Genomic DNA, 24302 nt, shown 5'->3' with positions numbered 1-24302 from the left:
GCAGTGATACACCATCACATCTAGTTTGCGCTTAGTGTGACATTTGTTTTTCAACAGGACAATGACCCAACACATCTCCAGGCTGTGTAAGGGCTATTTGACCGAGAATGAGTGATTGAGCGCTGCATCAGATGACCTGATGGTTTGGGATGAGTTGAACCGCAGAGTGAAGTGCTCAGCATATGTGAGAACTCCTTCAAGACTGTTGGAGAAGCGTTACAGGTGGAGCGAATGCTAGTGGAGCGAATGCTAGTGGAGCGAATGCTAGTGGAGCGAATGCTAGTGGAGCGAATGCCAAGGGTGTGCAAAGCTGTCATCAAGGCAAATTGGGGGTTACTTTCAAGAATCTAAAATATATTTTGATTTGTTTAACACTTTTTTGGTTACTACATGATTCCATATGTTTTATTTCATAGTTTTGATGTCTTCACTATTATTCTACAATGTAGAAAATAGTAAAAATAAAGAAAAACCCTTGAATGAGTAGGTGTGTGTAAACTATTGACTGGTACTGTATGTCCTGCCATTTGTTAGGATAAACACATCCTTTTATGTCTCCTTGTGTTGGGGGGCGAAAAAAGTTAGCTATGACAGAGGGAAGTCTGTGGGTCTCTCTATCACTTACTACAACAACAAAAAACAAAGCAACTGTATAAGTTGGAGACCGGAGAGATATGAAGGTGACTTGGTTTGGGAACAATTTCAGCTGGGGATTGAGGCTCCTGTCCTCTGTTATAAATAATCTAAACAACAGATGGAGCCAGTGCACAGCAATCTAGTACCAAAACCATTCTGTGAGTGAGTGAGTCAGTCTGCACTAAATGAGGGAGAATGTCAGAGAGAAAGAGAGAGGTTTGAGGAAATATATAGTGTGTTTGGGGAGAAGCAGGAGTGGGAGGACAAATAATATCGTCTCTGTCAGGGGAGCTAATTTGTGGCGGAGTATGAAGACGACAGTAACAGTACTGTATAAAGAGAGTGGGTTTGTTCTCTAAGTCCAATACCAAGACAGGGGAATGGGAGCCAGCAATGACAAGATGCTGATGTTTCTGAGCCAATTACAGTCTCAGAAACAGTTGTTAAAGAACTTTCTTCAGTGTAATTTTGATGGCCAAAAGCAATGATGGAGAGTAAGTCACCACTATTCTTAACTCCCCTGACAGAAAGATCCATAACACAACAGTTCTCTCTGGAATGCTCTGTTCTTGAGAGAATATACAGTGGGGCAAAAAAAGTATTTAGTCAGCCACCAATTGTGCAAGTTCTCCCACGTAAAATGATGAGAGAGGCCTGTAATTTTCATCATATGCACACCAACTATGACAGACAAAATGAGAAAAAAAATCCAGAAAATCACATTGTAGGATTTTTAATGAATTTATTTGAACATTATGGTGGAAAATAAGTATTTGGTCACCTACAATCAAGCAAGATTTCTGGCTCTCACAGACCTGTAACTTCTTCTTTAAGAGGCTCCTCTATCCTCCACTCGTTACCTGTATTAATGGCACTTGTTTGAACTTGTTATCAGTATAAAAGACACCTGTCCACAACCTCAAACAGTCACACTCCAAACTCCACTATGGCCAAGACCAAAGAGCTGTCAAAGGACACCAGAAACAAAATACTAGACCTGCACCAGGCTGGGAAGACTGAATCTGCAATAGGTAAGCAGCTTGGTTTGAAGAAATCAACTGTGGGAGCAATTATTAGGAAATGGAAGACATACAAGACCACTGATAATCTCCCTCGATCTGGGGCTCCACGCAAGATCTCACCCTGTGGGGTCAAAATGATCACAAAAATCCCAGAACCACACGGGGGGACCTAGTGAATGACCTGCAGAGAGCTGGGACCAAAGTAACAAAGCCTACCATCAGTAACACACTACGCCGCCAGGAACTCAAATCCTGCAGTGCCAGACGTGTCCCCCTGCTTAAGCCAGTACATGTCCAGGCCCGTCTGAATTTTGCTAGAGAGCATTTGGATTATCCAGAAGAAGATTGGGAGAATGTCATATGGTCAGATGAAACCAAAATATAACTTTTTGGTAAAAACTCAACTCGTTGTGTTTGGAGGACAAAGAATGCTGAGTTGCATCCAAAGAACACCATACCTACTGTGAAGCATGGGGGTGGAAACATCATGCTTTGGGGCTGTTTTTCTGCAAAGGGACCAGGACGACTGATCTGTGTAAAGGAAAGAATGAATGGGGCCATGTATCGTGAGATTTTGAGTGAAAACCTCCTTCCATCAGCAAGATCATTGACAATGAAACGTGGCTGGGTCTTTCAGCATGACAATGATCCCAAACACACCGCCCGGGCAACAAAGGAGTGGCTTCGTAAGAAGCATTTCAAGGTCCTGGAGTGGCCTTGCCAGTCTCCAGATCTCAACCCCATAGAAAATCTTTGGTGGGAGTTGAAAGTCCGTGTTGCCCAGCAACAGCCCCAAAACATCACTGCTCTAGATGAGATCTGCATGGAGGAATGGGCCAAAATACCAGCAACAGTGTGTGAAAACCTTGTGAAGACTTACAGAAAACAACATTTCTCATCTGATCTACACGAATCACATAGGTCATCTATTTTGGATCCAAAACAGCGCATATCGCCGAAAGGTGACTAGTTTGCATCCCTGAATGGGGCATGACAGGATGAACATTTTCTGAATACTGCAGCAGAGCAATCAATAGTCATAGTCTCATAGATGATTATTCTCAGTCTCAAAAATGTAATTAACTAAATCTATGAATGTGTTGTAATAATGCGATCCATTCCATTCTGAGAGCAGGACTTCCAACACTGAAAGGCCTATACATTTATCAGCACAGGATCAATCATCAGCCTGCTCGGAGAAATCTTGGCCAATGAATTAGTAATGTTTCAGCTTTAAACTAAGGCCATGGGTTATGTATTTACTCCTGTACAGTCTCTCAGATAGACACAGAGCTGAAAGAACTCCAGGCCGTGTCAAGAAATTGTACAGTATTTCTCTCACTTTTTCTCTCTTCCTCATGTTCTCGGTCTCTCTCACACACAAAGACACACAATACAACTTATTGTGCATTAGATACAGCACACATACAGCCGAGCACATGATCAAGCTGGATGGAGAGCATGTTGTGGGGTTAAGAGCCTTGCTCAAGGGCCTAACGGTAGAGGAATATCTTCAGGATGTGAACCCATCAGCCCTCCAACTGCCAGATCAATTCCGCCTGTAGCAGCGCCTTACTGTGTGCGTATGTGTGTGTGCATGTGTTTTGGGAGCGTGTGTGCTTGTGTGTGTGTACACGTGTGGAATATAAACCATACGGTGCAGAGTGTGTGTAGAATACCAACCATACAGTGCAGAGAGAGTGTGTGGAATATAAACCATACGGTGCAGAGTGTGTGTGTAGAATACCAACCATACGGTGCAGAGAGAGAGTGTGTGGAATATAAACCATACGGTGCAGAGTGTGTGTGTAGAATACCAACCATATACGGTGCAGAGAGAGTGTGTGTGTGTGTGTGTGGAATATAAACCATACGGTGCAGTGTGTGTGTGTGTGGAATATAAACCATACGGTGCAGAGTGTGTGTGTAGAATACCAACCATACGGTGCAGAGAGAGTGTGTGTGTGTGTGCGTGGAATATAAACCATATGGTACAGAGTGTGTGTGTGGAATACAAACCATACGGTACAGAGAGAGTGTGTGTGGAATATAAACCATATGGTGCAGAGTGTGTGTGTGGAATATAAACCATACGGTGCAGAGAGAGTGTGTGTGTGTGTGTGTGTGTGTGGAATATAAACCATATGGTACAGAGTGTGTGTGGAATACAAACCATACGGTACAGAGAGAGTGTGTGTGTGTGGAATATAAACCATATGGTGCAGAGTGTGTGTGTGTGTGTGTGTGTGTGTGTGTGTGTGTGTGTGTGTGTGTGTGTGTGTGTGTGTGTGTGTGTGTGTGTGTGTGTGTGTGTGTGTGGAATATAAACCATATGGTGCAGAGTGTGTGTGTGTGTGTTGTACATGAGAGCTGCAGTGCAGCAACATGAGCTCATCACTCCTCTTCTCCTCTCCTCTCATCCCCACCCCACCCCTTCACTCCTCTCTCACCATTACATAAGTTAGTGCAGCTCCCCTCAGGCACCCAAAGAAATGAGATGCAAAGGAATGTCATCAAAAGTAAGAGAGGGTAAGAGAGGACAGGAGCTGCTAGAGAACGATGCAGAAGAAGAGATGTAGGCAGCATATGCGTTTGAGACAAGAGCAGTCACAGCTACATAGCCCCTACACACTGATCATGTAAAATGGAAGTATATACCAGAGTCAAGGGACTCTGCATTTCAGTGTATTCTGCTCACAAACACTAGAATACAATGCTGCAACAGAAAGTGAAAGAACTGGGATCGTGTGAAAGAGAGTAGCTTCACTGCCATAGCAAAAAAACACATATGATGTAGTGTACCTACCAGATGATCTAAACCCAATGAATGTATCAGGACTCAGGAGTCTGTACGTCATTAACATGTACATTTAGTCATTAAGCAGATGCTCTTATCCACAGCGACTTACAGGAGCAATTATGGTTAAGTGCCTTGCTCAAGGGCTCATCGACAGAATGTTCACCTAGTCGGCTCGGGGATTCGAATCAGCGACCTTTCGGTTACTGGCCCAACACTCTTAACCGCTAGCGCAGTGTTTCTCAACTCCAGTCCTCCAGTATCCCCAACAGTACACATATTTGTTGTGGCCCTGGACAAACTCACCTGAGGGCTTGATGATTAGTTGACAAGTTGAATCAGGTGTGCTTGTCAGGGGCTACAACTCAAATGTGTACTGTTGGAGATACTGGAGGACTGGAGTTGAGAAACACTGCGGTAGGCTACCTGTCGCTATGAGCTTCACAAGTAAATAAACCAGACTGCCAACAGCCTCATTTGCACTTCAAAGCTGCAGGTTGAAGTTGAAATGTTTAGTAGCAGAAATGCGGCATAACTCTGAAATGAATAGATATCACAACAGTAAGCACATCAGCCACTAATGTCTAACTTGGTCTCACAAACAACACGCTAATGGAAGGTGGTATATTACTGTTATATTATCCTTGACCTTAGAACTCTTTCAAAATGAGTTGGAATGTCTTGTGTATGTCAGTTTATTCAAGGTAATTATTTGCAACATTGTTAGAGAGGAAGGTAGGCCTTAATGTTTAATCTGTCTGTATTCCACATATGCTTGTCACAGGATAACCTCAAAACTGGATCACAATAGATGTCCAACTGCAGTACACACTGATCACACTAAGATGTCACGTTGGGCAATCACAGAAAGGGCTTGATGTATTCAGAGTTCACGGTGCAGTCTCCCCTCTGGGAGTAACACAAGTTTCAATTATTCAGAGAAGTGGACACTTTCAATCCAACATTCATTATATCTGAAGAACTGTGTACACAGAGAGCTTAAGATGCTGTAGGTGGAAAATACTGAGGTCAATTCTACTGGAATAATGCCTGAGGTCTGTGTTATCATCAATATCCCACCAAACAAAATACAATCGTAGTTCTATAATGCTACAATACTCAACAGTAGAGGGAGTTACAGTAGTCACACAAATTCTCGATTGGATATGTTCACTTGGGTGCAAAAATCAACCATGAACACAGGTGTGAGGAAACATGTTGAATCAACTGTAAACTTGTGAATCCGGGCCTGACGCAATTGGGTGTGTGTGTATGTGTGTGTGTGTGTGTGTTTTGAACTTATGTTGGAATGAGTCACTACTATCAGCATGATCAATCCAAACAAAAAAATTGAAAATTGTTCAATAGTGTTAGCTGGAAAACAGACACACTTCAAATGGCAACAACTGCATGTATAAGCTGTTCCATACCACAACTTTAACTCACCACAGTGGAACTACTTATCCAACTGGCTGGTTGCAGCTTTTCCATTACACACATCGGTCTCCTCTCTGCCCAGAAAAGATCTCTCGTCATAAACCCAGTGTACCAACACAGGCAGCCAACGTCCTATGTCTCTCCCCTCTCGGTCCTGATGAAGGTCAAGACACTGCTGTTTGTCAAGGTGTCCAGATTAAGTCAGAACAGCTTCAGACCAGGTCCACATGCTGTACTGTAGCCTACTTCCCATGGGGCTGGGTTGGTCTGTTTGTTCCTCCTGGAGTCAGCTGCTGATCATGAGGCAGGGTTGCGTCACCGTTCGCCTCACAACAACCCCAGTTTCAGCATATTCCACCACAATGTCGATACAGTGGAAGATACAGACGTTGGCTTGGACACATTGATAGACACAGTTAGAGATTGAGGAAGTGTGTGAATCCAGTAGCCTTCAGTTTCCTTTACTATTCAGATGATACCCAACAGTGAGGTTAGCCTCATCCATGGATTGGAGACAAGGTGCAGAAGTGTTCAGGGGCCCAGAGATGCCATCCAGACACACAGACAGTAAATAAATAATGGTTGCTGTGCTGTGCTCCACTCGCTGCCATGGAACTATGGTCAGATCAGGTTGCCAGTCTTCTACTGTGTCATTATAACCTCTTTCACTGTCATACCGACCAATGTATTGAACAGAGTGTTGGACTAGTAACCGGAAGGTTGCAAGTTCAAATCCCCGAGCTGACAAGGTACAAATCTGTCGTTCTGCTGTTCCTAGGCCATCATTGAAAATATATATTTTTTTCTTAACTGACTTGCCTAGTTAAATAAAGGTTAAAAAAAAATATATATATATATATATTTTTTTTTAAAATCCTTACTTTAACACTGACCAGAATCAGATCAGACAGTCTAGCTGGCCTTTCTTGCAAAACAACCTTCTGTTCCCGCCAGAGACAAACTTCACTTGAACAAAACACATGTGAAAGCTTGACTGTCTCCGAGATGTTATCTGAAGAGGTTGGAGAAACTTACATGTTGAGAAAACAATGAGACAGCAGGTCAAAAGGAATGTGTTTCAGAGGCACAGTGTGTTCTGACGAGACAGGAATGTTCCTCCTGGGTCAGTACATGCCTTGTGAGATAACCGTTTATTTAAATTAGCCCAACAGGGTTCAGAAACTGGATATGACTCCGCAAAACACAGAAAGGAGCATAGAAAGGCAGAAGTAAACCGAACAAGCCAATCACACAACACCAGCCTTTTAAAAATAACATAGAAAATGGTTTCATTTTGACACAGATAATGTTCATCTAACACTTTGCTCTGGGAACATATGGGTTCATTCAAGATGAGATTGGCATCTTTTAAGAAAATATATATATATATATATATATGCCATTTAGCAGACGCTTTTATCCAAAGCGACTTACAGTCATGTGTGCATACATTCTACGTATAAAATGTCCTCTGTATTCCATTGTACTCCAGAAGACTGACCTGAGCATTGCTTCAAAGCTTTTATATATCTTAATTTTCCAAATGATTGTGTTGAGTGTGTACTGTGTTGGGTGTGTACTGTGTTGGGTGTGTACTGTGTTGGGTGTGTACTGTGATGGTGTGTACTGTGTTGGGTGTGTACTGTGTGTACTGTGTTGGGTGTGTACTGTGTTGGGTGTGTACTGTGTGTACTGTGTTGGGTGTGTACTGTGTTGGGTGTGTACTGTGTGTACTGTGTTGGGTGTGTACTGTGTGTACTGTGTTGGGTGTGTACTGTGTGTACTGTGTTGGGTGTGTACTGTGTTGGGTGTGTACTGTGTGTACTGTGTTGGGTGTGTACTGTGTTGGGTGTGTACTGTGTGTACTGTGTTGGGTGTGTACTGAGTGTACTGTGTTGGGTGTGTACTGTGTGTACTGTGTTGGGTGTGTACTGTGTGTACTGTGTTGGGTGTGTACTGTGTGTACTGTGTTGGGTGTGTACTGTGTTGGGTGTGTACTGTGTGTACTGTGTTGGGTGTGTACTGTGTTGGGTGTGTACTGTGTTGGGTGTGTACTGTGTGTACTGTGTTGGGTGTGTACTGTGTTGGGTGTGTACTGTCAAATTTAGGAAACTTTGCATCAGTGCCGCTCCTACCGTATGTGTGGATTTAACACTGACGAAAATGATTATATGTTTCCAGGGTGTTGAACATCTAACATGTCTCCAGGAAACCACTTTTATAGACCGTATGGGCTGTATCTTTTATAAACTGGTAAAATATTTTCTAGGCAGTTTCTAAAGAAATAGAAGAGACATGAGGAGCAGACTCTGGGGCTCCTCGCTGTCTGGGAACAGTCATGACAGATGATTTCCTACCTTATTGTTCGGCTTGAAATGCAGTACTTCCACATCACATTCCACGCGGCAGTGACCTCACTGCAGACACCAGACACGCAGGGAAAACATGTGCAGCATGGCACACGCAGGAAGGAAGTCTCAAAATGTCCCAAACGCACCAAACTGTGGCAATTCCTCCTATAGCAGCCAGTGGAGAGACGCCCTGTTCTAGAGCACAAATGGCAGCCCACATCCTTCACTGTCCAAAGAAAAACACAGAGAATTCATTTTCTTCCAGCTCCAGTTCTCTCAGCTGTGCCGTTTAGAAGTTCCCTGTCCCAGTTTATCCTGCCTGCGTCCACACTCAGAAAATTGCTAGACTAGCAAGTTATCCTGATGACCAAGAAAGGTAAAGGCTCAGTTCAGTATGTCTAGGCTCCTTGTAACAAAGGCTCTCGACCCATAATGTTCACTACTACACCACCCCTCTCTCTCTCGACCCATACTGTTCACTACAACACCACCCCTCCCTCTCTCTCTCTACCCATACTGTTCACTACTAAACCACCCATCCCTCTCTCCACCCATACTGTTCACTACTAAACCACCCCTCCCTCTCTCCACCCATACTGTTCACTACACCACCCCTCCCTCTCTCCACCCATACTGTTCACTACTACACCACCCCTCCCTCTCTCCACCCATACTGTTCACTACTACACCACCCCTCCCTCTCTCCACCCATACTGTTCACCACTACACAACCCCTCCCTCTCTCCACCCATACTGTTCACTACTACACCACCCCTCTCTCTCTCGACCCATACTGTTCACTACAACACCACCCCTCCCTCTCTCTACCCATACTGTTCACTACTAAACCACCCATCCCTCTCTCCACCCATACTGTTCACTACACCACCCCTCCCTCTCTCCACCCATACTGTTCACTACTACACCACCCCTCCCTCTCTCCACCCATACTGTTCACCACTACACAACCCCTCCCTCTCTCCACCCATACTGTTCACTACTACACCACCCCTCCATCTCTCCACCCATACTGTTCACCACTACACCACCCCTCCCTCTCTCCACCCATACTGTTCACTACTACACCACCCCTCCCTCTCTCCACCCATACTGTTCACCACTACACCACCCCTCCCTCTCTCCACCCATACTGTTCACTACTACACCACCCCTCCCTCTCTCCACCCATACTGTTCACCACTACACCACCCCTCCCTCTCTCCACCCATACTGTTCACTACACCACCCCTCCCTCTCTCCACCCATACTGTTCACTACTACCCCACCCCTCCCTCTCTCCACCCATACTGTTCACCACTACATCACCCCTCCCTCTCTCGACCCATACTGTTCACCACTACACAACCCCTCCCTCTCTCCACCCATACTGTTCACTACACCACCCCTCCCTCTCTCCACCCATACTGTTCACTACTACACCACCCTCCCTCTCTCCACCCATACTGTTCACTACTACACCACCCCTCCCTCTCTCCACCCATACTGTTCACTACTACACCACCCCTCCCTCTCTCCACCCATACTGTTCAATACTACACCACCCCTCCCTCTCTCCACCCATACTGTTCACTACACCACCCCTCTCTCCCCCCATACTGTTCACTACACCACCCCTCCCTCTCTCCACCCATACTGTTCACTACTACACCACCCATCCCTCTCTCCACCCATACTGTTCACTACACCACCCCTCCCTCTCTCCACCCATACTGTTCACTACTACACCACCCCTCCCTCTCTCCACCCATACTGTTCACCACTACACCACCCCTCCCTCTCTCCACCCATACTGTTCACTACTACACCACCCCTCCCTCTCTCCACCCATACTGTTCACTACTACACCACCCCTCCCTCTCTCCACCCATACTGTTCACTACACCACCCCTCCCTCTCTCCACCCATACTGTTCACTACTACACCACCCCTCCCTCTCTCCACCCATACTGTTCACTACTACACCACCCCCCCTCTCTCCACCCATACTGTTCACTACACCACCCCTCCCTCTCTCCACCCATACTGTTCACTACTATACCACCCCTCCCTCTCTCCACCCATACTGTTCACTACTACACCACCCCTCCCTCTCTCCACCCATACTGTTCACTACACCACCCCTCCCTCTCTCCACCCATACTGTTCACCACTACACCACCCCTCCCTCTCTCCACCCATACTGTTCACTACTACACCACCCCTCCCTCTCTCCACAAATACTGTTCACTACTACACAACCCCTCCCTTTCTCCACCCATACTGTTCACTACTACACCACCCCCCCTCTCTCCACCCATACTGTTCACCACTACACAACTCCTCCCTCTCTCCACCCATACTGTTCACTACCTCACCACCACCCCCCCTCTCCACCCATACTGTTCACTACTACACCACTCTTTCCCTCTCTCCTTGCTTTCTTGAGGACAACCCTTATTTTTGTTTCCTTATAACGCACCCTAACCCATCTGGCTGGGACTGTCTATGATCCCCAATGGTGATGCCTGTGCTGTGTGTGTGTGTGTGTGTGTGTGTGTGTGTGTGTGTACGCGTGTGTGTGTACGCGTGTGTGTGTACGCGTGTGTGTGTGCGTGTGTGTGTACGCGTGTGTGTGTACGCGTGTGTGTGTACGTGTGTGTGTGTACGCGTGTGTGTGTGTGTGTACGTGTGTACGCGTGTGTGTACGCGTGTGCCTAGTACCTGGGCCCATGTCCAAAAATGACAGAGCTCTCAATAGGAAGGCCAAGCAGGGGGAGGGTTAGCCCCAGTTCAGCAGCTGGGAAAGGCTGTTTTCAGTTACTACACCGGCCTTGCTTTAACAACTTAGCTAAAGTCTTGGAACAGAATCTGACCATGTTACTGTAAACTCTCTGCTGGTGTTTCGAGTCACAACCCATAATGACTACGTTATTCCAGTGACTGAGGAATCAGGAACATAATGAAGTATTTTTGATCAGGCATAAATAACAGGTTTTCATAATGGAAGAGACTACAGTGTCTCTCACACACACACACGCACACACACACACAGACAGAGAGAGAGAGAGACTCGTCCATCAATGGGACAGAGGGTATAGTGTCCATGGCCTGTCCACTGTGTTCCACTGCTGTGATTGAGAAAGAGAGAGGTAGAAGCACCTCTATTAATATAGTCTTTCAGGGTCCAGCACTGAATGTTTGCATATAAACAATGAGGAAAAATAGGAAGAGAGAAAGGTCTTTCTTAGTATGAATTTAGAGGCTCCTCCTCTCCCTCCCTCCAGATCTCTAATGCAATCCCAAAGGATATAAGAGTTACTGTACAGTCCCCCTGCCTTTCTGTATCGGTATAGCCTCTTAGTTTCTCTATTCCTCTCTCATCACCTATTCTTTTCACTTTCCCATTTCAAGATGTTCTCTGTAGTGTCTGTATTCAGCTCTTTCAAGCTCTGTCATGAAAGGAAGATAATGAAGCAGCACCTAGAATGTCTCCCATTGCACCATAATGGAATGAGATATTCAACCAAGAGGAAATACAAGGAAGAGGAATAAGAAGAATTGCTATTCAGTATTCCAATTAGCAATGTTTAGCAAATGTCAACACAATGTTTAGCATGTGTCAATACCAGAAGAAACGTGACTGACTCAACACCCATCCATCCAGTGTGACGACTGTACCTACAACTGATGAGAATTCCCAGCAATATAAAGTGACAGGAGGCACTGTTTTCAGGGTAAAATAACTGCTATGCAATGCATTATGGAAATGTCCTCATCCTATGAATACTAATGACCACAGTGTGTGTGCATGTGTGTGTGTGTGTGTGAGAATACATTAGGATAGATGTGACAGTGTGACAGGTGCTTCTGAGGGTTCCACAGACTCTGGATCAGTCTACCATGTCTCCAAATGCAGCTCAGTTGTAATTTAGACATCAAACTCAGGCCTGATGCGGTCGGCAACATCAAACCAACTATATGGGTTATGCATGAGAAAAACTCCACATGTAGGCTACGCCTGTGATGTATATCAATATGAAATGTTCATTTAACAGTGGTGAAGTTGCAGAAGGTGAGAGTTATTAGATAAGTTAATAAATGGATTATTATAGTTTAGATTATCACCACCGAGTACGGATGCTTTATGGTTATGTAGAACATAAAACCATTTTCTCATTGCTCTTGAAGCTTCAAAATGCAGCATACCTCAAAATGCATGATATTAGTGTCGGCCTCTTACAACACATCTCATCTCTGCGGGGAGGGGGGGGTTGGTTGGTTCTCCTCGAGTGTAGATAACGTCTTTTCTGTGTGAGTCAGCTAAACATTCGTATTCTCAACAGCAGGGTGGAATCACAGCAGCTGTACTAGAATATAGAATGTCAGCTATCCGCTCGTGACAGGCAGTCAGAGACACGGGGAGTATTTTATAGTCCCTGTAGAGGGGATAGGGGAGGATGAATTGAAGAATGCTTCGTAGGTGTGCTCGGCTCCACCTTCCTATTGCGTAAACTACCTACTTTATGTACAGTGCTGTATATCAAACGCTGAGAGGAAACCCTCTGACTAGATTCAGTAAGATGACCTGCCCTGCACTTACTTAAAGCCATTTGAAGATCATTCCCCACTCTATGTTTCTGCCACTAAGCTGATAGCACTGACCTGCGATACAATCATCCAACATTAAATCTAATCTTATAGCTAACACTCCAAGAAGACTGCACGGCAACATGAATAAATCCCTGCCCTGTAACATGTAGGCTCATAAAGACAGATTCGCTACCTGTAACATGTAGGCTCATAAAGACAGATTCACTACCTGTAACGTGTAGGCTCATAAAGACAGATTCACTACCTGTAACATGTAGGCTCATAAAGACAGATTCACTTCCTGTAACATGTAGGCTCATAAAGACAGATTCACTACCTGTAACGTGTAGGCTCATAAAGACAGATTCACTTCCTGTAACATGTAGGCTCATAAAGACAGATTCACTTCCTGTAACATGTAGGCTCATAAAGACAGATTCACTACCTGTAACGTGTAGGCTCATAAAGACAGATTCACTTCCTGTAACATGTAGGCTCATAAAGACAGATTCACTTCCTGTAACATGTAGGCTCATAAAGACAGATTCACTACCTGTAACATGTAGGCTCTTAAAGACAGATTCACTTCCTGTAACATGTAGGCTCATAAAGACAGATTCACTACCTGTAACGTGTAGGCTCATAAAGACAGATTCACTTCCTGTAACATGTAGGCTCATAAAGACAGATTCACTACCTGTAACGTGTAGGCTCATAAAGACAGATTCGCTACCTGTAACGTGTAGGCTCATAAAGACAGATTCACTACCTGTAACATGTAGGCTCATAAAGACAGATTCACTTCCTGTAACATGTAGGCTCATAAAGACAGATTCACTACCTGTAACGTGTAGGCTCATAAAGACAGATTCGCTACCTGTAACGTGTAGGCTCATAAAGACAGATTCGCTACCTGTAACGTGTAGGCTCATAAAGACAGATTCGCTACCTGTAACGTGTAGGCTCATAAAGACAGATTCACTACCTGTAACGTGTAGGCTCATAAAGACAGATTCGCTACCTGTAACGTGTAGGCTCATAAAGACAGATTCGCTACCTGTAACATGTAGGCTCATAAAGACAGATTCACTACCTGTAACGTGTAGGCTCAAAGACAGATTCCCTACCTGTAACGTGTAGGCTCATAAAGACAGATTCGCTACCTGTAACGTGTAGGCTCAAAGACAGATTCACTTCCTGTAACATGTAGGCTCATAAAGACAGATTCGCTACCTGTAACGTGTAGGCTCATAAAGACAGATTCACTTCCTGTAACATGTAGGCTCATAAAGACAGATTCGCTACCTGTAACGTGTAGGCTCATAAAGACAGATTCGCTACCTGTAACGTGTAGGCTCATAAAGACAGATTCGCTACCTGTAACGTGTAGGCTCATAAAGACAGATTCACTACCTGTAACGTGTAGGCTCATAAAGACAGATTCGCTACCTGTAACGTGTAGGCTCATAAAGACAGATTCGCTACCTGTAACATGTAGGCTCATAAAGACAGATTCACTACCTGTAACGTGTAGGCTCAAAGACAGATTCCCTACCTGTAACGTGTAGGCTCATAAAGACAGATTCGCTACCTGTAACGTGTAGGCTCAAAGACAGATTCACTTCCTGTAACATGTAGGCTCATAAAGACAGATTCACTACCTGTAACGTGTAGGCTCAAAGACAGATTCACTACCTGTAACGTGTAGGCTCATAAAGACAGATTCGCTACCTGTAACGTGTAGGCTCATAAAGACAGATTCACTACCTGTAACATGTAGGCTCATAAAGACAGATTCGCTACCTGTAACGTGTAGGCTCAAAGACAGATTCACTACCTGTAACGTGTAGGCTCATAAAGACAGATTCACTACCTGTAACGTGTAGGCTCAAAGACAGATTCACTACCTGTAACATGTAGGCTCATAAAGACAGATTCGCTACCTGTAACGTGTAGGCTCATAAAGACAGATTCACTTCCTGTAACATGTAGGCTCATAAAGACAGATTCACTACCTGTAACGTGTAGGCTCAAAGACAGATTCACTACCTGTAACATGTAGGCTCATAAAGACAGATTCACTACCTGTAACGTGTAGGCTCATAAAGACAGATTCACTACCTGTAACATGTAGGCTCATAAAGACAGATTCACTACCTGTAACGTGTAGGCTCATAAAGACAGATTCACTACCTGTAACGTGTAGGCTCATAAAGACAGATTCACTACCTGTAACGTGTAGGCTCATAAAGACAGATTCACTACCTGTAACATGTAGGCTCATAAAGACAGATTCACTACCTGTAACGTGTAGGCTCATAAAGACAGATTCACTACCTGTAACGTGTAGGCTCATAAAGACAGATTCACTACCTGTAACGTGTAGGCTCATAAAGACAGATTCACTACCTGTAACGTGTAGGACAGATTCTCATAAAGACAGATTCACTACCTGTAACGTGACAGATTCACTACCTGGCTCATAAAGACAGATTCACTACCTGTAACGTGTAGGCTCATAAAGACAGATTCACTACCTGTAACAGATTCACTACCTGTGTGTAGGCTCATAAAGACAGATTCACCAGATTCACTACCTGTAACATGTAGGCTCATAAAGACAGATTCATTACCTGTAACGTGTAGGCTCATAAAGACAGATTCACTACCTGTAACATGTAGGCACTACCTGTATAAAGACAGATTCACTACCTGTAACGTGTAGGCTCATAAAGACAGATTCACTACCTGTAACGTGTAGGCTCATAAAGACAGATTCACTACCTGTAACGTGTAGGCTCAAAGACAGATTCACTACCTGTAACGTGTAGGCTCAAAAGACAGATTCACTACCTGTAACGTGTAGGCTCATAAAGACAGATTCTCATAAAGACAGATTCACCTGTAACGTGTAGGCTCATAAAGACAGATTCACTACCTGTAACGTGTAGGCTCAAAAGACAGATTCACTACCTGTAACGTGTAGGCTCAAAAGACAGATTCACTACCTGTAACGTGTAGGCTCATAAAGACAGATTCACTACCTGTAACGTGTAGGCTCATAAAGACAGATTCACTACCTGTAACGTGTAGGCTCATAAAGACAGATTCACTACCTGTAACGTGTAGGCTCATAAAGACAGATTCACTACCTGTAACGTGTAGGCTCAAAGACAGATTCACTACCTGTAACGTGTAGGCTCAAAGACAGATTCACTACCTGTAACATGTAGGCTCATAAAGACAGATTCACTACCTGTAACGTGTAGGCTCATAAAGACAGATTCACTACCTGTAACGTGTAGGCTCATAAAGACAGATTCACTACCTGTAACGTGTAGGCTCATAAAGACAGATTCACTACCTGTAACGTGTAGGTTCAAAGACAGATTCACTACCTGTAACGTGTAGGCTCAAAGACAGATTCACTACCTGTAACGTGTAGGCTCATAAAGACAGATTCACTACCTGTAACGTGTAGGCTCATAAAGACAGATTCACTACCTGTAACGTGTAGGCTCATAAAGACAGATTCACTACCTGTAACGTGTAGGCTCATAAAGACAGATTCACTACCTGTAACGTGTAGGCTCAAAGACAGATTCACTACCTGTAACGTGTAGGCTCAAAAGACAGATTCACTACCTGTAACGTGTAGGCTCATAAAGATTCAGATTCAGATTCTACCTGTAACGTGTAGGCTCATAAAGACAGATTCACTACCTGTAACGTGTAGGCTCATAAAGACAGATTCACTACCTGTAAAAGACAGATTCACTACCTGTAGGCTCATAAAGACAGATTCACTACCTGTAACAGTGTAGGCTCATAAAGACAGATTCACTACCTGTAACGTGTAGGCTCAAAGACAGATTCACTTCCTGTAACATGTAGGCTCATAAAGACAGATTCACTACCTGTAACATGTAGCGTGTAGCTCATAAAGACAGCTCTTAAAGACAGATTCACTTCCTGTAACATGTAGGCTCATAAAGACAGATTCACTACCTGTAACGTGTAGGCTCATAAAGACAGATTCACTTCCTGTAACATGTAGGCTCATAAAGACAGATTCACTACCTGTAACGTGTAGGCTCATAAAGACAGATTCGCTACCTGTAACGTGTAGGCTCATAAAGACAGATTCGCTACCTGTAACGTGTAGGCTCATAAAGACAGATTCACTACCTGTAACGTGTAGGCTCATAAAGACAGATTCGCTACCTGTAACGTGTAGGCTCATAAAGACAGATTCGCTACCTGTAACATGTAGGCTCATAAAGACAGATTCACTACCTGTAACGTGTAGGCTCAAAGACAGATTCCCTACCTGTAACGTGTAGGCTCATAAAGACAGATTCGCTACCTGTAACGTGTAGGCTCAAAGACAGATTCACTTCCTGTAACATGTAGGCTCATAAAGACAGATTCACTACCTGTAACGTGTAGGCTCAAAGACAGATTCACTACCTGTAACGTGTAGGCTCATAAAGACAGATTCGCTACCTGTAACGTGTAGGCTCATAAAGACAGATTCACTACCTGTAACATGTAGGCTCATAAAGACAGATTCGCTACCTGTAACGTGTAGGCTCAAAGACAGATTCACTACCTGTATCGTGTAGGCTCATAAAGACAGATTCGCTACCTGTAACGTGTAGGCTCAAAGACAGATTCACTACCTGTAACATGTAGGCTCATAAAGACAGATTCGCTACCTGTAACGTGTAGGCTCATAAAGACAGATTCACTTCCTGTAACATGTAGGCTCATAAAGACAGATTCACTACCTGTAACGTGTAGGCTCAAAGACAGATTCACTACCTGTAACATGTAGGCTCATAAAGACAGATTCACTACCTGTAACGTGTAGGCTCATAAAGACAGATTCACTACCTGTAACATGTAGGCTCATAAAGACAGATTCACTACCTGTAACGTGTAGGCTCATAAAGACAGATTCACTACCTGTAACGTGTAGGCTCATAAAGACAGATTCACTACCTGTAACGTGTAGGCTCATAAAGACAGATTCACTACCTGTAACATGTAGGCTCATAAAGACAGATTCACTACCTGTAACGTGTAGGCTCATAAAGACAGATTCACTACCTGTAACGTGTAGGCTCATAAAGACAGATTCACTACCTGTAACGTGTAGGCTCATAAAGACAGATTCACTACCTGTAACGTGTAGGCTCATAAAGACAGATTCACTACCTGTAACGTGTAGGCTCATAAAGACAGATTCACTACCTGTAACGTGTGGGCTCATAAAGACAGATTCACTACCTGTAACGTGTAGGCTCATAAAGACAGATTCACTACCTGTAACATGTAGGCTCATAAAGACAGATTCATTACCTGTAACGTGTAGGCTCATAAAGACAGATTCACTACCTGTAACATGTAGGCTCATAAAGACAGATTCATTACCTGTAACGTGTAGGCTCATAAAGACAGATTCACTACCTGTAACGTGTAGGCTCATAAAGACAGATTCACTACCTGTAACGTGTAGGCTCAAAGACAGATTCACTATCTGTAACGTGTAGGCTCAAAGACAGATTCACTACCTGTAACGTGTAGGCTCATAAAGACAGATTCGCTACCTGTAACGTGTAGGCTCATAAAGACAGATTCACTACCTGTAACGTGTAGGCTCAAAGACAGATTCACTACCTGTAACGTGTAGGCTCAAAGACAGATTCACTACCTGTAACGTGTAGGCTCATAAAGACAGATTCACTACCTGTAATGTGTAGGCTCATAAAGACAGATTCACTACCTGTAACGTGTAGGCTCATAAAGACAGATTCACTACCTGTAACGTGTAGGCTCATAAAGACAGATTCACTACCTGTAACGTGTAGGCTCAAAGACAGATTCACTACCTGTAACGTGTAGGCTCAAAGACAGATTCACTACCTGTAACATGTAGGCTCATAAAGACAGATTCACTACCTGTAACGTGTAGGCTCATAAAGACAGATTCACTACCTGTAACGTGTAGGCTCATAAAGACAGATTCACTACCTGTAACGTGTAGGCTCATAAAGACAGATTCACTACCTGTAACGTGTAGGTTCAAAGACAGATTCACTACCTGTAACGTGTAGGCTCAAAGACAGATTCACTACCTGTAACGTGTAGGCTCATAAAGACAGATTCACTACCTGTAACGTGTAGGCTCATAAAGACAGATTCACTACCTGTAACGTGTAGGCTCATAAAGACAGATTCACTACCTGTAACGTGTAGGCTCATAAAGACAGATTCACTACCTGTAACGTGTAGGCTCAAAGACAGATTCACTACCTGTAACGTGTAGGCTCAAAGACAGATTCACTACCTGTAACGTGTAGGCTCATAAAGACAGATTCACTACCTGTAACGTGTAGGCTCATAAAGACAGATTCACTACCTGTAACGTGTAGGCTCATAAAGACAGATTCACTACCTGTAACGTGTAGGCTCATAAAGACAGATTCACTACCTGTAACGTGTAGGCTCATAAAGACAGATTCACTACCTGTAACGTGTAGGCTCAAAGACAGTTTCACTACCTGCTCCGATGGGAGCAGTAGACTCAACCCTGCATAGATCCTGCACTAGGTGAAAGGTCAACACCACGATGGATGAGTGGATATCGAGTCCAGTCACCCTTCCTCTTCTCTCTTCCTAAGCACTGATCAGCTCCAATCCCATTATAGTAGACAACATTAAGTAGACAAGCATTACCAAGAGACCAAGTGACCCAACCAAGTGGCTTGTTCCTTTCAGGGAAATGGATTGTTGTCCAGCCAGCTCACACCCCAGGTTAATGTCTCACACAATCACACTTACTGTTAGCACTATGCCTAAACACTGCCCTGTGTGTTCTTCTTAGTTTCTGTCTATAAAACATCTATACCAATTAATTAATTCCACAGAGGTTTTTTTAATTCCAATTTGGAGTGTTCAAATGTGAGCAGGAAGAAAGATCCATGAGCCGCAGGCACAAATTAAAGTGTTTCATCCTGCAGAACAAATCGCTAAATATCTAGTGTAAAATCAACTTACCTCTTATGAAAAGTATTGTGAGGATGTAGACACAACACATGCCAATAATCCATACAGACGGTCTTAAATTTCCACATTTTTCTGCTCCTAAGTTCTCCTGCAGAAGATCAACAGGGGGCCAAGATAAGGAGACAGCGCTGGTTAGCCCATGGTGCCAGGTGTTGTATGTTAGCAGATCCAGTAAACATCATGGCACCACAGGTATTGAACATTGCCCAGGTGTTCAATGTGTGAATCCAGACATAGATCCTCCTCTTCTGGCACACTGTCTTGGTCCTGAGTGGGTAAACTTCTCTGGAGCACTACAGTGCTTCTATGGAACTCCCCAGGTTAAAACCGTTCTGGACGTGTGTCTCAACAAACACCAACCCAGATGAGAACCAGGTCCATCTAAAGCAGTCTTAGATCAGGATCCAGACCAAAATCTATTTGGATCTGTTTGGATCAACTCAGATCAAATTGAAGTCAGGATCTGCTTAAAATAACTTCTACACCGTAGACTGCAACAGCTCGTATCCAAGTCACTCAGGCTGTCCTCTGTTGCCGTCCCTCCAGAGCGTGTGTCAGGCTGGTAGTCTGTGGGGAGGCATGGCTATAGATCCACCGCTCCAGAAGATACTGGAGTCTGTGGGAGTACAGAAGCACTGAGGAATAATCCTTCATACACCACACATGCCTCTCTTCTTTGATAGACACAGTCTCAAACAGGCTTAGCAATGGGCCTCTTCTTCCTCCTCCTCCTTGGCCGCAGAAGCAAACTTTCTCGATGAAGGCAAGAGATGGTGACTCCTCTACCTCTATCACTCCCTCCCTGCGTCTCTGACCCCGTTCCTCTCCCCCTTTTCCTCCTCTCTGACTTTACTCTCTTCTCCCTCAATATCTGTACCTCCACGTTCTCTCTCTCTCACTCACTCTCTGCTGAAGTGAATTACAGCTGCTGCAATCTACATAGTTCCTCCCCGAAATGTGCCAATTCTGGTTGCCAGGCAACACTATGGTACTATTGAAACTGCAAATGGAAGCCTGCAGCAAGGACCCTCATTGGACAGACTGTCGATGGGGAGTGGCCACAATATTATCCACAACTGCACGAGTGTACACCCATGCTGTAAACAGAATAGGCAGAGGCTACAAGTGCTGAGTTGTTCAGGGAATAAAATCCTCAATGTTGCATATTTGAGCTTTAAACCGTCAAGGTCAAGGAGGTATTGCAGTGAACACAATGGCCCCTGAATTGTATGAGAGAATGAAAATACCTGGTCTCTAAATGAAGCTATTCATGAAGTCATTGAATATCTAAGGTGTGAATGGTTACGTGTGAACAGGTGGTGTGAAGGGTATCGGCAGGAAAATTAAAACAGGATGTCAATTGAATTTGTATTCACGGAGTGGTTGGAGGTGACAGAGCAATGCCCTGGATCAAACAGTGCCATATCATCCTTATCATCAGCTGAGCATCAACTGAGATTTTACAAACATGGCTCCCCTAGACAAGCGCAGGTCTGTTCTCTGAGAGGCCGTGCCAGACTGTTGTACCACCCCGTCCCAGGGGCCATGGGAAACAGGGGTACGGATGAGACCCGGGCCTATCATCATCTCATCATTATTCAACCCCCATCCATAACCATCCCCCATACCACCACCACACACACACACACACACACACACACACACACACACACACACACACACACACACACACACACACACACACACACACACACACACACACACACACACACACACACACACACACACACACACACACACTAAAGTGCCCTGTTGATCTGGGCATTTAGCTCCTTCTCCCCCTGACTGGCAGTCATGGCATGCCCCCTTTCACACACTTCCAAGCACAATATGAGCTTCCTCTGTTACAGAAAGAACCAGCCAATGGCACCCAGAAAACACAACACAAAGAGACAGGCAGCAACACTGAACACCTATTGTGAACAGAGTGAGGAATTAATTCATCTGCAATCAATCAGTAGTCTGTCTCAAAGGCCTGGGTGCCCCATTTACAAACATCTGACAAAATTAACCAAAACCAACACAGACAGTTCAATTGTCTCTCTTCTTAATCATGATTTGTTCCTTGAATGCATAATACTGTATATTCTACTGAACTAACACAGTGGACTGTAAACAAGTGGGCTATTGCTTTACTGTTAAATTATGGAATGTTTTATTTAATATGAATTTACTAAACAATTGTGAAAGCAACATACTGAATTAGAGACACCACAAATGCACTAAGGTCTGGATAAAATGAATGGACATCAACGTTGGTTTTATGAACACAAATCCACAATGTTAACTGATAGCGATAGCCATGTTTGTTTTCTATTTATCCATCTCAATTCATTAATGTTTGTTGATTCACACAGACATATCCATTAGATCTTCTCTCTAATTGAAGTGAAGAGCACTAGCTACAGGCGTTAGTTTGTGTGGGTGGTAGTTCTTCTGTCTCTGTGATCACAAAACTGTAGAGCGTGTCTGAGGGGGTAGAGAGATGGGAGCATCCACTGGTCAAAACATTGGTCTGATTCACACACACACACACACACACACACACACACACACACACACACACACACACACACACACACACACACACACACACACACACACACACACACACACACACACACACACCTCTGGTGATATGTTATTCAGATGGATAACAGACAGAATCAGATAGCAAGAGACATACAGTGCCTTCAGAACGTATTCATACCCCTTGACTTATTACACATTTTGTTGTGTTACAGCCTAAATAACACATATGAAATCATGTAGTAACCAAAAAAGGGTTAAACAAATTCAAATATATTTTATATTTGAGATTCTTCAAAGTAGCCACCCTTTGCCTTGATGACAGCTTTGCACACTCTTGGAATTCTCTCAACCAGCTTCATGAGGTAGTCACCTGGAATGCATTTCAATTAACAGGTGTGCCTTGTTAAAAGTTAATTTGTGGAATTTATTTCCTTCTTGGTCTGTATGAGTATGGGTATTTACATATTTTTTCAATTTCCCAATGATGGAGACCACTGTGCTCTTGGAAACTTTAAACACTGTAGAAATAGTTTTATACCCTTCCCCAGATATATACCTCATCACAATTCTGTCTTGGAGATCTACATACAGATCCTTGGACTTCATGGTATAGTTTCTGCTCTGACATGCACTGTAAACTGTGGGACCTTATATAGACAGGTGTGTTCCTTTCTAAATCATGTCCAAACAAGTGAATTGGCCACAGGTGGACTCCAATCAAATCGTTATGATAAATCAAGGAGGATCAAAGGAAATTATAGCCCCTGAGCTCAGTTTGGATTGTCATATCAAAGGGTTGTGAATATTTATGTAAATTAGATATTTCTACAGCTGACTCCATTTAATCGGCTGAATTATTTTGGGTCGAGGAGTAGCAAATACACTATATATACAAAAGCATGTGGACACCCCATCAAATTAGTGGATTTGGTTATTTCAGCCACACCCGTTGTTGACAGGTGTATAAAATTGAGCACACAGCCATGCAATCTCCATAGACGATCATTTGCAGTAAAATGGCCTTACTGAATAGCTCAGTGACTTTCAACGTGGCACCGCCATAGGATGCTTCCTTTCCAACAAGTCAGTTCATCAAATTTCTGCCCTGCTCGAGCTGCCCCTGTCAACTGTAAGTGGAAATGTCTAGGAGCAACAAGGCTCAGCCGCAAAGTGGTAGGCCACACAAGCTCACAGAATGCTGCTGCTCCAGTTTCAACTGTTCTGCCTTACTATTATTCAACCATAATATATGCCATTTAGCAGACGCTTTTATCCAAAGCGACTTACAGTCATGTGTGCATACATTCTACGTATGGGTGGTCCCGGGGATCGAACCCACTACCCTGGCGTTACAAGCGCCATGCTCTACCAACTGAGCTACAGAAGGACCACTATTATTCAACCATGCTGGTCATTTATGAACATTTGAACATCTTGGCCACGTTCTGTTATAATCTCCACCCGGCACAGCCAGAAGAGGACTGGCCACCCCACATATGCTCTCTCTAATTCTCTCTTTCTTTCTCTCTCTCTGAGGACCTGAGCCCTAGGACCGTGCCCCAGGACTACCTGACATGATGGCTCCTTGCTGTCCCCAGTCCACCTGACTGTGCTGCTGCTCCAGTTTCAACTGTTCTGCCTTATTATTATTCGACCATGCTGGTCATTTATGAACAGTTGAACATCTTGGTCATGTTCTGTTATGATCTCTACCCGGCACAGCCAGAAGAGGACTGGCCACCCCACATAGCCCGGTTCCTCTCTAGGTTTCTTCCTAGGTTTTGGCCTTTCTAGGGAGTTTTTCCTAGCCACCGTGCTTTTACACCTGCATTGTTTGCTGTTTGG

The 24302-nt window shown here is 44.1% G+C and overlaps 1 protein-coding gene and 1 long non-coding RNA gene across 13 annotated transcripts in view; both read right to left on the bottom strand.

Annotated features, from left to right (window-relative positions):
• The window catches only part of LOC118359624 (IQ motif and SEC7 domain-containing protein 1-like), a 246958-nt gene that overhangs the window by 80295 nt on the left and 142361 nt on the right, over positions 1 to 24302 (bottom strand). The window contains exon 1 of one of the 6 annotated variants that reach the window (XM_035738180.2): positions 19896 to 20805. The exons of 3 other annotated variants lie outside the window; for them this stretch is intronic. In XM_035738180.2, coding sequence (XP_035594073.1) covers positions 19896 to 19972 — 77 coding nt within the window. In that variant the 5' untranslated portion in view covers positions 19973 to 20805. Of the gene's footprint in view, positions 1 to 5901; positions 6256 to 8249; positions 8716 to 19895; positions 20806 to 24302 lie in introns of those variants that run through there. 2 more of the 6 variants (XM_035738183.2, XM_052481994.1) reach the window with 2 other exon arrangements.
• Positions 13036 to 19348, bottom strand: LOC127912497 (uncharacterized). 7 transcript variants are annotated; one of them, XR_008082947.1, is made up of 3 exons: positions 19186 to 19348; positions 18234 to 18341; positions 13036 to 13098 (listed from the first exon to the last, which is right to left on the bottom strand). It is a non-coding gene; the product is annotated as an uncharacterized LOC127912497 (long non-coding RNA). The 7 variants fall into 7 exon arrangements; XR_008082943.1 differs by lacking the exon at positions 13036 to 13098 and adding an exon at positions 14751 to 14954; XR_008082949.1 differs by lacking the exon at positions 13036 to 13098 and adding an exon at positions 14751 to 14954 and having other exon boundaries at positions 19222 to 19313.

Source organism: Oncorhynchus keta, chromosome 27, assembly GCF_023373465.1.
Source record: "Oncorhynchus keta strain PuntledgeMale-10-30-2019 chromosome 27, Oket_V2, whole genome shotgun sequence".
Taxonomy (NCBI): domain Eukaryota; kingdom Metazoa; phylum Chordata; class Actinopteri; order Salmoniformes; family Salmonidae; genus Oncorhynchus; species Oncorhynchus keta.
Note: the sequence above shows the minus strand (reverse complement) of the source record. Positions and strands in the feature narration are given on the sequence as shown.